At 43.9% G+C, this 15,025-nt stretch overlaps 1 protein-coding gene across 4 annotated transcripts in view; it reads left to right on the top strand.

Moving 5' to 3' along the window:
- The first annotated feature begins 971 nt into the window (after positions 1 to 971).
- The window catches only part of LOC123375395 (protocadherin alpha-C2-like), a 334,194-nt gene continuing 320,140 nt past the window's right edge, over positions 972 to 15,025 (top strand). For 2 of the 4 annotated variants that reach the window (XM_045026244.1, XM_045026248.1), the window contains exon 1: positions 972 to 3,413. In XM_045026244.1, coding sequence (XP_044882179.1) covers positions 1,041 to 3,413 — 2,373 coding nt within the window. In that variant the 5' untranslated portion in view covers positions 972 to 1,040. Of the gene's footprint in view, positions 3,414 to 11,187; positions 13,605 to 15,025 lie in introns of those variants that run through there. The other 2 variants (XM_045026235.1, XM_045026230.1) reach the window with 2 other exon arrangements.

The raw sequence follows: 15,025 nt of genomic DNA, 5'->3' as shown, positions 1-15,025 counted from the left end.
TGTGTAAGTTTTTATGAATGTAGTATTACATGAATTTCACAGTAACTGGTTTTTATTGTATGTATACTATTACTTATAAGAAAATGAGGCTAGCTACAGTCAAGTGCTATGTACTGAATTAGCAGGACAACCTTCAGCGTTAGATACATACTTTGAATTAGTTAAACTCCTCAGCTATCTTGTCCCGTGTGGGAACATGAACAAGTCTGATATAATATATACAGTGAAACAGCCAAGACATTCTATCACAGATTGGACTCAGAGTCTAGATATATGCAGTTGTAATAATTACGAATTGATGACAATAGAGTGGAGATGAAAGTATAAGTGAGCCTCAGACGCATGGCCTGATTGAAAGCAGCCAAAGGTGAACTTTAAATTAAAGAGTAAAATTTAGGTTAGGATTTTCATAAGAGCGTTAGCTCCCTAAATCCCATTTCAAGACAATGAAAGTTAGGCACCAAACTCTCACCAAAATTCCAGCTTCCATCTTCAAAAGGCTCATTTGTCACATCAGCTCTTGTTCTCCCTGCCCAATGAAGTGGCAGGTGTTTTGGTTACAAACAATAGTTTAACTGTTTGATTAATGTTCAAAGGTTTACATTGATATTGTGTCAGGTTACTTCTACAACTACATATAACCTGCCTTCCTCCCGTAGAACTTTTGTTGTCGTTAGTGATGAAGAAAATGCAGAGTCCATAATGTATCTGTAAAGTATTCACCTTTTAATTCCAACTTCCCCACCCAAAAAAGGCATAAAAGGAAATAAATGGAAGAACACAATTGTGAAGCAAAGAAGCGGTTTTCTGTATGAGGAAAAAATGTAATGCACACAATCAGACACATGATGTCGCTCTCCACCTAAAAAGAAACTGTAAGGCAAAAAATCAAAACCGCTCCTCTTTTTACTGAATACGCAGTCAATCGGGGGTGCAAGAGGACCGCAAACATCGTGGCATTGGAAATAAAATACCAATTTCCAGAGGCTTACAAATTTTTGTATGAATTGGCTGTATATTCGAAGAAATTGGCGTCCGCGATGGCTGTTCTCCGGCGAGACTCCCTGGTAACCAGGCAGCTGCTGCGGCTGGTTCTGTTGCACACGGCCTGGGAGGTGGGCAGCGGCCAGGTCCGTTATTCCGTGCCGGAGGAATCCAAACACGGCACCTTTGTGGGCCGCCTGGCCCAGGACCTGGGGCTGGAGGCGGCGGAGCTGGTGTCTCGGATGTTCCGGATGGTCTCCAGCGGCAGGAGAGACTATTTTAAGGTAAATTTGCAGAGCGGCGTTTTGTTTGTTAATTCGCGACTAGACAGGGAAGAGCTGTGCGGCCAGAGCCCCCTGTGCGCCATGGACCTGGAGGTGATAGTGGACAAACCCCTGAGGATATTTCACGTGGAAGTGGAGATACAGGATATAAATGACAATGCTCCTGTGTTCCCCGTAAATGAATTAAATCTGTTTATATCAGAATCAAGACTGCCGGGTTCGCGTTTCCCACTAGAGGCCGCTTCAGACGCAGATATTGGAACAAACTCTCTGCTAACCTACAAACTGAGCTCTAATGAATATTTTACTTTAGATGTACAAGTGAGAAATGACCATACTAAATTAGCAGAGCTTGGGTTAAAGAAAGCTCTGGATAGAGAGGAAACCCCTGAGCATATTTTATTACTCACGGCCACTGATGGGGGCAAACCGGAGCTCACCGGCACAGTTCAGCTGGTGATCACGGTGCTGGATGCCAATGATAATGCGCCTGTATTTAAGCAGTCAGTTTATGAGGTAAATGTATTAGAAAATACAGCTAAGGGGACATTAGTAATCAAACTTAACGCCACCGATTTGGATGAAGGGACTAACAAGAACATTTCATATTCGTTTGGTAACTTTGTGCATCCCATTGTAAGAGCGGCGTTTAACCTAAATTCACATACCGGTGAAATCACGGTGAAAGGAGACCTGGATTACGAGCACGTTGAGTTATATGAAATTCGAATTGAAGCTCAGGATAAAGGTCACCAGCCAATGACGGGACAGTGCACTATTTTACTACGTGTTTTAGACGTGAACGATAACGCCCCTGAGCTGGCCGTGACTTCCCTTTCCCTGCCGGTGCCGGAGGACGCTCCCCCGGGGACAGTGGTGGCTCTTATTAGCGTCTCTGACCGGGACTCGGGAGATAACGGCAAAGTCACCTGCTCCATCCCCCCGAACCTGCCCTTTCGGCTCGTCTCCACCTTTAAGAATTATCACTCGCTGGTGCTGGCGGAGGCCGTGGATCGGGAGCGAGTGTCTGAATATAAGCTCGTGGTGACAGCCAGAGACGAAGGGGCCCCGTCTCTGTCGGCCAGCAGCAGCATTTTGGTGGCGATCGCGGATGTGAACGATAACGCCCCCGCTTTCCCTCAGCCCGTTTACACGGTGTTTGTGAAGGAAAACAACCCGCCCGGGGCCCATCTCTTCACTGTGTCGGCTTCGGACCCGGACCTGAGGGAAAACGCCTTTGTGAGCTACTGTGTGGTGGAGCGAAGTGTGGGAGAGCAGCCCCTGTCCAGCTACATCTCGGTGCACTCGGAGAGCGGGCACATCTATGCCTTGCAGCCCTTTGACTACGAGGAGCTGCAAGTGCTGCAGTTCCAGGTGAGCGCGAGGGACGCCGGGTTGCCGTCGCTGTGCGGGAACGTGACTGTGCAGCTCTTTGTCCTGGATGCAAATGACAACGCGCCCGCAGTGTCCCCGGCCGGCTCCGTCGGCGGCTCGCCAGGGCCCGAGCTGGTTCCGCTGTCGGCCGGCGCAGGGCACGTGGTGGGCAAGATCCGAGCGGTGGATGCGGATTCCGGCTACAACGCCTGGCTTCGCTACGAAGTGCAGGAGCCCGGGGCTGCGGGGCCTTTCCGGGTGGGTGTGTACAGCGGGGAGATCAGCACGACGCGGGCCTTGGAGGAGGTGGACGGCCCCAGCCAGAGACTCGTGATCCTGGTGAAGGACCATGGGGAGCCGGCGCTGTCAGCGACAGCCACTGTCAGCCTGTCCCTGGTGGAGAGTCCCCAGGCTGTGAAATGGGACTCGAGGCCAAGGGGCAGGAGCGAAGGGCCCTTGGTTGACATGAACGTGTCTTTAATGATCGCCATTTGCTCGGTGTCCGGGCTGTTTGTGCTGGTGATTGTCGTGTACGTTGGCCTGAGATGCCGCCCGGGTCCGGAAGTGATGTGCGGGCCTGGGAAAGCCACCGTGGTGTGCTCGAGCGAGGTGGGGAGTTGGTCCTATTCCCAGCGCCAGAGCCGGAACTTGTGTGTAGGGGAAGGCACCGCCAAGAATGACCTCATGGTTTTCAGCCCCAACTTCCCGCACTTCTGGGAAAATGGAGAGGCAGGGAAGGGGCAGATTCTCACACCAAATGCGTCTGGCCAGGTGAGTTTCATGAATTTGTTCTATATTTTTCTGTGAATTAAAAAAAAGTTAATTCCTTAATGTATTTGAAGAAATTAAACTAAGCTGTATTGCTTTATAAGCCACTTTTTCGCTCCACTAGATTTAGGAGGACAGTTTCAACATTATTAATGAGAGTGATAATTTTTTCTGAGTATGAAATAACAGTAATAATATATATAGTGGATGAGAGTAGTTGTTCTTTTCTCCTCCGAAGGGGACCAGTTAGAAATACTTCTGAGGAAGGTTCAGGGATCTCCATAATGGGCAATTATGGGGAAACCTGGCCTATAAGTGAACCCGGGCACATAGATGTTGGTTTATGTTATGAACCATTAGGTTTTTATAGCATGTAGTGGTATTTTATTCTTTCTAAACTAATTGGAATTTTAAATTATCTAGACACACCTTTCATCTTTGATCGTTTCTCAAGAAACTGTTAGTTTCTTCAGTGTCCAGAGGCATTATCCACAAGTCGATAATGTACGGCGTAAAATGTGCTTTATTTTATCAATTTTAAATTTTATTCCTCCTCAGTTTCATTGAATGTTCTCTTGTTCTTGTATTATAAGTGATAAACCAGAAATTTTCACTGATATTTGTTTGCATAATTCATTATATTATATGGTTCTTTCATGTCCGCTATCACTCATCTCCTCTCTCAACATTCCTAATCGTTTCAATATCATCTATTTTTCATTCTACCTTGCTCGACTAATGTATTTAATTGAATTGATTCAGTGAAAATTTTAATGGGGGAAAGGTAAATAGCTGAAATATTTTTGGTGAGAACAATGCCCTAAGTTGTTTTTCTGATGAATTATTATGTATATTTTAACTTTAAACGTGAGTAGATGTTGTATCAGTTACTGTTAGTCACAATTGATAGGAAATGTAAATGTTGACACAGTTACTGAAAAATCATATCGAGCTGTAGAGATTCGTGGTTGACAATTGCATCTTCAAAGAATTAGTAGTAATGATAAGATTATTGATCTAAAATTATCGTCCATTGCATAATATAAGCAGCTCAATAATTTTCTACTTCTACATAAACTTCAAACTGTGCAACATGTTTAGAGTGCTAGACAATTTCAGCACAGAAATGCCAAGGGAAGAAATAGCTTTAAATTACAGTTTCTTTTCTTGTTTGGAGCTGGTAATAGGAGATGCAAACAAAGCAAATGTGAGCCAAGCATTGGCTGACTTTCAAACAAATATTGACTTTTAAAATATGTTGCTATAAAAATAAGTAATTATTTCTTGTGGTGTAATTTATTTCAGAAAGAAGATTAAATATTGTGACATTATATTTGAAGGAATTCAAATGATTTCAGATATTAGGATTATGCTCCCGAAATTTCCACTTGTTTCCGTTGGTAATCGGTATATACTGGTCATAATAATAGTCCTGATCTTCTTCTTATTTATTCCTGAGATCAATGGAGATATGAAGTGAAAAAAACATGGAATGTGAGAGAAAAAAATTGTCTGAATATTAATTTGCTGGAGAGGTTGCAAGTGGCTACAATATGAAGATCTGAAAATGTAATTATATTTATAAGTATAGAAAGTCATTTAAAAGCTTTATGGGATTTTGGTGCTGAAAAGAGACAATGGAAAGTTTTAGGAAAGAAAACTGTGATTTTATAAATTAAAGGGAAATTGTACTCTTATTCCTTTCATTCAGGGTAGGTTCTAAAAACTGACCCTAGATGAGAGAACATTCATATTTAAGTTTATATAGATTGTGTCGAAGAATGTATTTATATTAAAAGTACAAACTGAGGCATTCAGGCCATGAGGCAACACTGCTAGATTTGGGTCAGGCATGCTTTTAAAAAAATGCTCCTAAATGAAAAGGGATTTTTTCTTTTAAATCAATAGAAAACAAACATTTTTCGAAGGGCTTTTCTAAAGTCACTAACTATAACTCTGGTTTGAAGAATCTGCTAAATTAAAAAGTATCCCAAATCCTTCTCTTTTACTTTCAGACAGTGTCTGAATTGCTGAACTGCTGTACTTTTGTTAAGAAAACTCTTGTTTGCAAATAATTTCTGAAAATTATGTCGTGACAAATGGCATTTTCTGTAATATTTTCATGGGTTTCAGTTTCCTTCTGTAGTTAGCATTGTTACCCAGTGGATACAAAAGGGACTTGGAACAGAGTAGGAGACATAAGATGTGTGTCTCCTAGCTGTATGGGGTGAAATGAATGGGTCATGAAAGAATTGGTTGAAACTGACCGAGATAAACAGAGGCTTCAGAAAGACCATGAGACCTCTTCCCCCACCCCCTGTGCAAGGACTGAAAAATTGACATCTAACAGCAGGAAACCCTGTTAGGCAGAACATGTAAACTCAGCTGGAGAAGAAAGAAGAAAGGTATCAAGTGACTGGAATAAGGGCTGCCCTTTGGAGGGACACACAACTCTTATCTGGGACTGAGGATCAGGGAGCAAACCAGATCCAGCTTGCACTGGCTGGGCCAGGATGGACTGTGTCTTAATCTTTGCCGCTCTTTGCAACCTAAGGACTTCCATATACTGTGTGCCAAGTGACTAATACATTATTACTTTGCTTTGAAATGTCTGCCTGCTGTTGCTGAAAATATTCACTGAAAGCCTTTTGCCCTGAAGATGGACAGTGCAAGCCTTCCATCAGAGTCTGTCTTGCCTACAGAGAGGCACAGTGATCATTGGTGCCTGAAGGCTCAGTCTTGGAGTTTTGGAGGCTATGGGTCTGCTCCTGAGGAACTGTGTGAACCCTTGGGGTTTGGCACATTAAAAGGGTCACTGTCAAGGGACTGATAATTGCTGGGGCATAAACCAGACCCTGTGGATCCATGACAGTGTCACTGTCCTTTTAGGTGTACAATCTTCTCTTCAGTCTCCGGAATGACATTGCAACCATTATTTAAAATGGCTGCCTAACAATATCTTTTCAAATTGGATAATCTTGTTAACATTCTTCAGAAATAAATTGAAATAGTTTAATAATTTATCTGGAGGTATTTAAAGGTCCATAAAAATAATAACTCTGGTCAAAATTCAGAAAGAAGGTATTAGAGATTTTTACAGACAATAAGTATAATTTTAAATATTGCTGGGTAAATGATTCATATGGACAGCAGTTCTCTACCCTAATCAATTGATATATAATTTATTCCAGATTATTGCTTCACTATGGAGGAGTTTAGTAATAGTTTTTAAATTAGTTTTACATAATACTTCAATATTATCTATAACTGGTGTCCCTGGGTATTTAATTTCCTCCCAAAGACCCAAATGCGGTATCCTATTTTGGGAGAGTCCAATCAGCAGTATTTCTGTTTTGTGTAGTTAATTTTGTTTCCTATAACAGAGAAAATTAATCTAGAATGCAGACATCCTCGATGATAGGTTATAGGGGCTGGAGTGTGAGTGTTCATGTCTAATGGTTAGAGTCAGGTACATGGAACCAGAACTGGGGTCAGAGTCAGGTGCCAAGCCAAAGGTCAGAGCTGGAGCCATGTTTAGGGCAGAGAAGCAGGGACCTGGAATGAGTCAGGAAAGGAGGAACAGACAGGGATCTTGGTTAAAGATGACAGGAACCAGGAACAGGCAGAAAGGCAGGGCTCAGGCAAGTAGATAGGTTCCACAGTAGCAGCCAGCTAGGAATTAATCTAGTTCCTCAGACAACATCTGTGCCTCTTTCTGGTTTAGGTAGAGCATCCCAGACAATTGGTCAGCTGGATATCTTTGCCAGTAAGGAGTTTTGTGGGTGGGGCCTTTGCAAGATAGAGCTTCACAGGCTCCCTTCTCAACTGGGTCAGGTGAGCTGTTGGGTGTGGGTGGTGGCCTTGGTGTGAGGACTGTGTAGGGACACCTGGGCCCAAGGATTGTGATGATCACATAGATTTACAAGACTGTGTTAAATAAAGCATAATGGCATCAGCTTAGAACAACACTTTCTGATGTATCCTGTTATAAAAGCAAATAATAGAGAAAATATTGAGTATGCCTGGTACATTCTTCTTTCCAACTTTATAACATCAGTCATGTAGATCAGAAATATACCACTGAAAATTAAGGCTGGATATAAATATTGTTATATGTTGAACTAAGAAAAGCCACACAACCCAGTCAAAAGCCTTCTGAGCATTAGAGAGAATGAAAGCATTGCTTGACATTTTAAGGTAAAAACTGCTTCCAGTTATATGTACAGATTTATATGGATGTATTTATTTTCATATTACCTTTTCAATTCTAATAGCATATGTCAAACTGTTCTACAGTGGCTCAAGAGAGTGGCTACTAACCTCAGTGCAGTATTAGAAAACAGGCCACAAACCCCAAACTGGCTGTGAGTTCTATGCTTAGATTTAACCAACCAATTATCAAGTGTAAACTTCTCAGGCACTATAACAGACTTAACATGGAGTCAAAACAGTCTTATCTGTCTTTCCACCCAGGGAAGCTTACCTATGGGATAGATGATTCTCAGGTTACTCCCAGTCTCAAAGAACCAGTCACTTACCTCAATTGCACCTTCAATCTCAAACCAAAGACAACACTTGTAGCCAATCCTATGATAAGCTATCAAAAAGATTTATTATGTAGGAAAAGGAAACAAGAGAGTTGTTTACAAGTTTAAGCAGGTAAATATATATACACACAAATGTGTTCCAATCTGAAATTTAAAAAAAATAATAGAAGCTTTTATAATAAGCAAGCTTTGTATGTCCTGTATGGCTAACCCAGGCTAAGCACTGGGGATCTTTTGCTCATCCTTTTCACCTTAGAGTCCAAGCAGCATAAAGATTCAGTTCCTTCTTGTGAGGGGTTTTTATCCCTTCCCTCCTTCCGCTTCAAGTGCAAACTTAGCTGATTGGAGGAATTAACAATCCTAGTTAATACTTCTGTCCTGTCTCCTGACTTATACCATTATGGAGGCTCACAGTGTAAATGCTCAAATATTACCGTACAACATGGGATATGGATGTTTTAAGTGAGATTAATTTCTGCAGCAATTTACAAGCAGTCAATAAAGTCTAAACACTAAGCACATTATTATAATTATAATACCCATTTTAACAATACTAACACAGAGATGAACCAGACTGATTTCAGCTATGTGTTTGTCAGTATTCAAGTGAGGCATGGAGACGTTGGCATAAGATGGCACCTCCTTTGCCAGCCTCACTGCATAGACAGAGACATTATGTTAGTGACATTATTCATCAAAGAAGTCGGGAGATATGATTATTAGATACAGATTTCCCTTTTGCAGGCAGCAAGACCACTGTAGCATTTATTAGTCTTTTTTTATTTTTGCAATTTTCTGTGGTAGGCATGGACCCAGTTAGCAGAATCTGTTATCACCTGCAACTTATTTTAATTTACATTTATATAGACATTTTAAATCCCAGTTGTTCCCTCTTGGCTTATTTCTATCTTGTCTTTCCTTTGAACATACTTGTGTGTTAAGTTTAACCAATGCTAATTCATTATATTGTTTATTTTTACTCTATTTTAACTCATTGTTTTAGGTTATTGATTTTATTAAAGGATACACTGGCTTATTTCCAAAGGTTTTAATCATCCTTCTTTATCTGACCTGCTGGCTTCTTGAAATCCTGGAGATTTTCTTCTGGTTATGTCAATAATTCCAGGGAATGTGTGCCATCTTCTGATTTTTGAAATAAGGAAACATTGAAAAGTATCCAAAACATTTCAGGGTATGAGAAAGCTTGTGAGCGATGCACTGTGCAAACAGTTCATTAATGATAGTCCTTGGCTCAGACAGCTTACACTATAAAATGGAGTTTACAGTCTGAAAGGCTTAGGCCTCTAAGAGCTAGAAATAATATTTTTTTTCCCTTTGTGATTTAAAAAACAGGATCAAATGCCGTACTTTTACATTTGATGTGTGCACTGGTTTAGAGTGTATTTGGTAGACTCTGGCAAGATGAAGAACCTTTTCCCTATCCTGGAAATGTAAACAAGTTTCCTGTAATAGTTTTGGGCTGCTTGATTCTCTGGACCCTTTCAGATCAATGACAGCTGAGGTGACCTTAATAAAGATTTCATTAAAAAGGGAGCCCATAAACTGGAGCATGTTATTGGCTCCTTCCATTTCTGGTAAATTAATTAAAGGCCGAGTAGAGTTTCTGGCTCTGTTTTCTAGGTTACCTGTTTGATAGATACTTTTAAATAATAACTCTGAATATTACTTGCTGATCTTTATTTTCATTCTGTGGCTTTTCTGTATTCAAGCTTTCCACCTCTTAATATGAAGTGAGCTCCCACTAGCCTTTCCTGAGAGGCCTCTCTGCCGTTTCATATATTTCAGGATAGCTAGAAGAGCACCAACCTGTTCTGAAAGTTTCATGTTTCCATTGTGCAATACATTAAGAATTTCCATTACTTTCATTAAAGAAATTCAGTGGCTGCTTAAGCTATTTGATTGTAATGTGTCTGTTTCGTGGAGGGCTCAGGTAAGGAGTTGTGAGAGGACGCCCGCAATCAGGTGGATTTTGACTGGAGAAGATCCGAATTTCCAGGCCACTATGTTTTTGTCGACTGGTTTTAAATTCAGCCATCTTCTAATCTAGAGGGAAAGTTCTGGAGGGCTTTTGAGTTGCTTTCTAGAGGCGAGGCATTGCTGGGGGAGCAGAGCTCTGGCTGTAGCGATCTGTCACAATAGAGTCACTTGATGTCTACCCAATAATTTATATTTAGAAACACAGCTAGAGATTTTGCAAAATTCATATTATTCTTAAATCTGCAATAAGAACATCGGGCATGAAGTAACGGTATGGGGATATTTATTCAGAAATACATCATCTTACAAAATAAAACGAGCACCCAACTGGGCAAAAGGGAAAATTTCCCTTGTGTTTTCACATTCACTTCACTAACAATTACTGTCACAAGCCCTAACTTACATGTAGTTGTAGTTAGCAGGCCTATTATAGTTCAGTGTGACTTGTTAGTTCCAGTCTGTGGTACAGTCATTGCCTGTAAATGGACTCACCAATGCATTTCGTAAAATACGGTGGAAAGTTTTCAAATGAACGTATACTTTTTTAAACCCCGAACAAGAATGATGTATTACTTTTCCTTATATTGAACACCTTGAAGGCTTTCCATCTTTCACTTTCTGCATTCAGATAAGTATAAAAACCATATTATATATTTACAGTCAGCTGATACAGTGATTTCCTCTTTGCGAAAGAGAAAACAAGTATTAGCGATCATTAATATAATTACTAACTTGGCTAACACTAATATTGGGTGCGGATACCAGACTACAAGAATTTCAACTCAGGGATGGCAAAAAAATTAGACGTCATGTACTACAGCCCACAGTATCGGCATTGCTCCAGACTTTTAACGATTATTCCGTCTGAAATTAGGTTCCGATGATAGGATAATCTAAAAAAAATAGACTAGAGCCAATAATTAAGTACAGTTGATCAAGAGTCCTTATACCATAAGGGGGTGGGGGGTGGGGCGGAAGGCGGAGTGAGGAATGATGATTAAATATAACAAAAAGAAATAGCTAGCAGCGGACTTCATATGTACACCACAAGATGTCGCTGTAGACTAAAAATACATTTTCGTAGAAAGGGAAAAATACAGCTCCTCCCCCCCGTCCCCATACTAAAATCTGCAGCAAATCAGATATTCACCAGCATTGCCTGATACGGATCGAATTAAACCTTTGCAAAGACGTGGCAGGATATAATAAAACATATTAATTTTCTGGCAAAAACTGGGATTTTATTTGTTAGCCTTCACTCTTCGCATTTGCAATGACTCTTCTCCGGCGAGACTCCCTGGTAACCAGGCAGCTGCTGCGGCTGGTTCTGTTGCACACGGCCTGGGAGGTGGGCAGCGGCCAGGTCCGTTATTCCGTGCCGGAGGAATCCAAACACGGCACCTTTGTGGGCCGCCTGGCCCAGGACCTGGGGCTGGAGGTGGCGGAGCTGGTGTCTCGGATGTTCCGGATGGTCTCCAGCGGCAGGAGAGACTATTTTGAGGTAAATTTGCAGAGCGGCGTTTTGTTTATTAATTCGCGACTAGACAGGGAAGAGCTGTGCGGCCAGAACCCCCTGTGCGCCATTGACCTGGAGGTGATAGTGGACAAACCCCTGAGGATATTTCACGTGGAAGTGGAGATACAGGATATAAATGACAATGCTCCTGCTTTTTCGGTAAATGAACAAAACCTGAGTATAGCAGAATCACTAACGCTTCCAGGTTCGCGCTTCCCGCTAGAGGGCGCGTCTGACGCAGATATTGGTACAAACTCTCTGCTAACCTATAAACTCAGCCCAAGTGAATATTTCACCATAAAGGTGCAAACTAATGAAGAGCAAAGTAAATCTTTAGTCCTTGTTTTAAAGCAATCACTGGACAGAGAGGAAACCCCTGCGCATCATTTATTACTCACAGCCACTGACGGGGGCAAACCGGAGCTCACCGGCACAGTTCAGCTGCTGATCACTGTGCTGGATGTGAATGATAACGCGCCTTCTTTTAATCAGTCTAGTTATAAGGTTCGATTGTTAGAAAATGCAACTAATGGAACAATGGTAATGAAAGTGAACGCAACCGACTTAGATGAGGGAATTAATAAGGATATTTTATATACACTTCGCGGTGTTACTCAACCCAATGCAAGTTCCACCTTTAGAATAGATTCAAATACTGGAGAGATCAGTGTAAATGGAGAACTGGATTTCGAAAACACTAAATTACACGAAGTTCGAGTAGAGGCCACTGACAAAGGTAATTTCCCATTATCCGGGCACTGCAATGTTTTCGTAGAAGTGTTAGACGTTAACGATAATGCCCCCGAGTTAACAATAACGTCTCACTCTCTGCCGGTGCCGGAGGACGCTCCCCCGGGGACAGTGGTGGCTCTTATTAGCGTCTCTGACCGGGACTCGGGAGACAACGGCAAAGTCACCTGCTCCATCCCCCCGAACCTGCCCTTTCGGCTCGTCTCCACCTTTAAGAATTATCACTCGCTGGTGCTGGCGGAGGCCGTGGATCGGGAGCGAGTGTCTGAATATAAGCTCGTGGTGACAGCCAGAGACGAAGGGGCCCCGTCTCTGTCGGCCAGCAGCAGCATTTTGGTGCCGATCGCGGATGTGAACGATAACGCCCCCGCGTTCCCTCAGCCCGTTTACACGGTGTTTGTGAAGGAAAACAACCCGCCCGGAGCCCATCTCTTGACCGTGTCTGCCTCGGACCCGGACCTGAGGGAAAACGCCTTTGTGAGCTACTGGGTGGTGGAGCGAAGTGTGGGAGAGCAGCCCCTGTCCAGCTACATCTCGGTGCACTCGGAGAGCGGGCACATCTATGCCCTGCAGCCCTTTGACTACGAGGAGCTGCAAGTGCTGCAGTTCCAGGTGAGCGCGAGGGACGCCGGGTTGCCGTCGCTGTGCGGGAACGTGACTGTGCAGCTCTTTGTGCTGGATGCAAATGACAACGCGCCCGCAGTGTCCCCGGCCGGCTCCGTCCGCGGCTCGCCAGGGCCCGAGCTGGTTCCGCTGTCGGCCGGCGCAGGGCACGTGGTGGGCAAGATCCGAGCGGTGGATGCGGATTCCGGCTACAACGCCTGGCTTCGCTACGAAGTGCAGGAGCCCGGGGCTGCGGGGCCTTTCCGGGTGGGTGTGTACAGCGGGGAGATCAGCACGACGCGGGCCTTGGAGGAGGCGGACGGCCCCAGCCAGAGACTCGTGATCCTGGTGAAGGACCATGGGGAGCCGGCGCTGTCAGCGACAGCCACTGTCAGCCTGTCCCTGGTGGAGAGTCCCCAGGCTGTGAAATGGGACTCGAGGCCAAGGGGCGGGAGCGAAGGGCCCTTGGTTGACATGAACGTGTCTTTAATGATCGCCATTTGCTCGGTGTCCGGGCTGTTTGTGCTGGTGATTGTCGTGTACGTTGGCCTGAGATGCCGCCCGGGTCCGGAAGTGATGTGCAGGCCTGGGAAAGCCACCGTGGTGTGCGCGAGCGAGGTGGGGAGTTGGTCCTATTCCCAGCGCCAGAGCCGGAACTTGTGTGTAGGGGAAGGCTCCGCCAAGAATGACCTCATGGTTTTCAGCCCCAACTTCCCTAACTGTGCAGAGAAAAGTAGGACAGTGAAGGAACAGGAGCTGGCACCAAATTCATCTGGCGAGGTGAGTTTCATGAATCTGTTCTATATTTATTAGGTATTCAAATATTTTGAGATGTTAATGTGGATTGACAGGATTGTTTTCCATGAAAATGTAATAGAAATAAATTAAACCTGATTGTATTGCTTTAGAAGAGATGATTATGATGTTTATGAGGACAGTTTCTATATTTTAATTGCAGTGGTAGTTTATTTTTGGGAATGAAATGGTAGTGATATTTATGCTGTATCAGAACAATTGCCCTTCAGTTTGGTATCTTGTGTCTGACGGATACCAGTTAGGGATGCTTCTGAGGAAGGTTCAGGGATGTCCAAAATGGAGAATTATGGGATAACCTGACTATACCTGAAACTCAGTGCTAACTCCTGGCATTTAGCTGTTGGCTTATGTCCAGAAACATTAGGTCTGATATCCCTTTTGTTGAATTTTTATTATATCTAAAGTAACTGGCTTTAAATTATCTAGATGACATCTAATCCTTTTTTGTGTCCCAGGAAACTCCAGCTCTTGTAATGTGTCCTGGTAGAGAGTTCCATAGGTGGATAGATCATGGTGCAAAAATATGCTTCCTTTTTTTAGTTTACAATTAGTTCCTCCTCAGTTTTATTGAATGCCCCCCTAATTCTTATATGAGAAGAAGTGGGAAACCAGAGTAATTCACTGACCTTCCTCTGTATCATTCATTATATTATATGCTTTTATCATGTCCCTTCTCACTCATCTCCTCTCTAAACAGCTAGATCATATAAAACTAAATTGCCTGAGGCTTAAAGTCACCCCATGATCTACTCCCCCACATGCTTCAGTGAGTGCCACTACCATTGCTCCAGGGGCAGGAGGAAATCCTTGCAAACTATATTAGGATTCACAACAAGGAGTTCTTGTGGCACCTTAGAGACTAAAAATGTATTTGTGCATAAGCTTTCGTGGGCTATAACCCACTTCATCAGATGCATGGAGTGAAAAATACAGTAGGCAGGTATAAGTATACAGCACGTGAAAAGATGGGAGTCAGGGGTGGCTCTAGACATTTAGCCGCCCCAAGCACGGCAGCATGCCGCGGGGGGCGCTCTGCCGGTCGCTGGTCCAGCGGCTCCGGTGGACCTCCCACAGGCGTGCCTGCGGAGGGTCCGCTGGTCCCGCGGCTCCTCCGAATCTGCGGGACCAGTGGACCCTCCGCAGGAACTCCTGTGGGCAGGGGCGGCTCTAGGATTTCTGCCACCCCAAGCAGGGCGGCACGCCGTGGGGGGGCGCTCTAGCGGTCGCCGGTCCCGCGGCTCTGGTGGACCTCCTGCAGACGTGCCTGTGGAGGGTCCGCTGGCCCCACGGCTCCAGTGGACCTCCCACAGGCACACCTGCGGATGCTCCACCAGAGCCGCGGGACCAGCGGCCTCTCTGCAGGCACGTTTGCGGGAGGTCTACCA

This window comes from Mauremys mutica, chromosome 8 (assembly GCF_020497125.1).
Source record: "Mauremys mutica isolate MM-2020 ecotype Southern chromosome 8, ASM2049712v1, whole genome shotgun sequence".
Classification (NCBI taxonomy): Eukaryota; Metazoa; Chordata; order Testudines; family Geoemydidae; genus Mauremys; species Mauremys mutica.
Note: the sequence above shows the minus strand (reverse complement) of the source record. Positions and strands in the feature narration are given on the sequence as shown.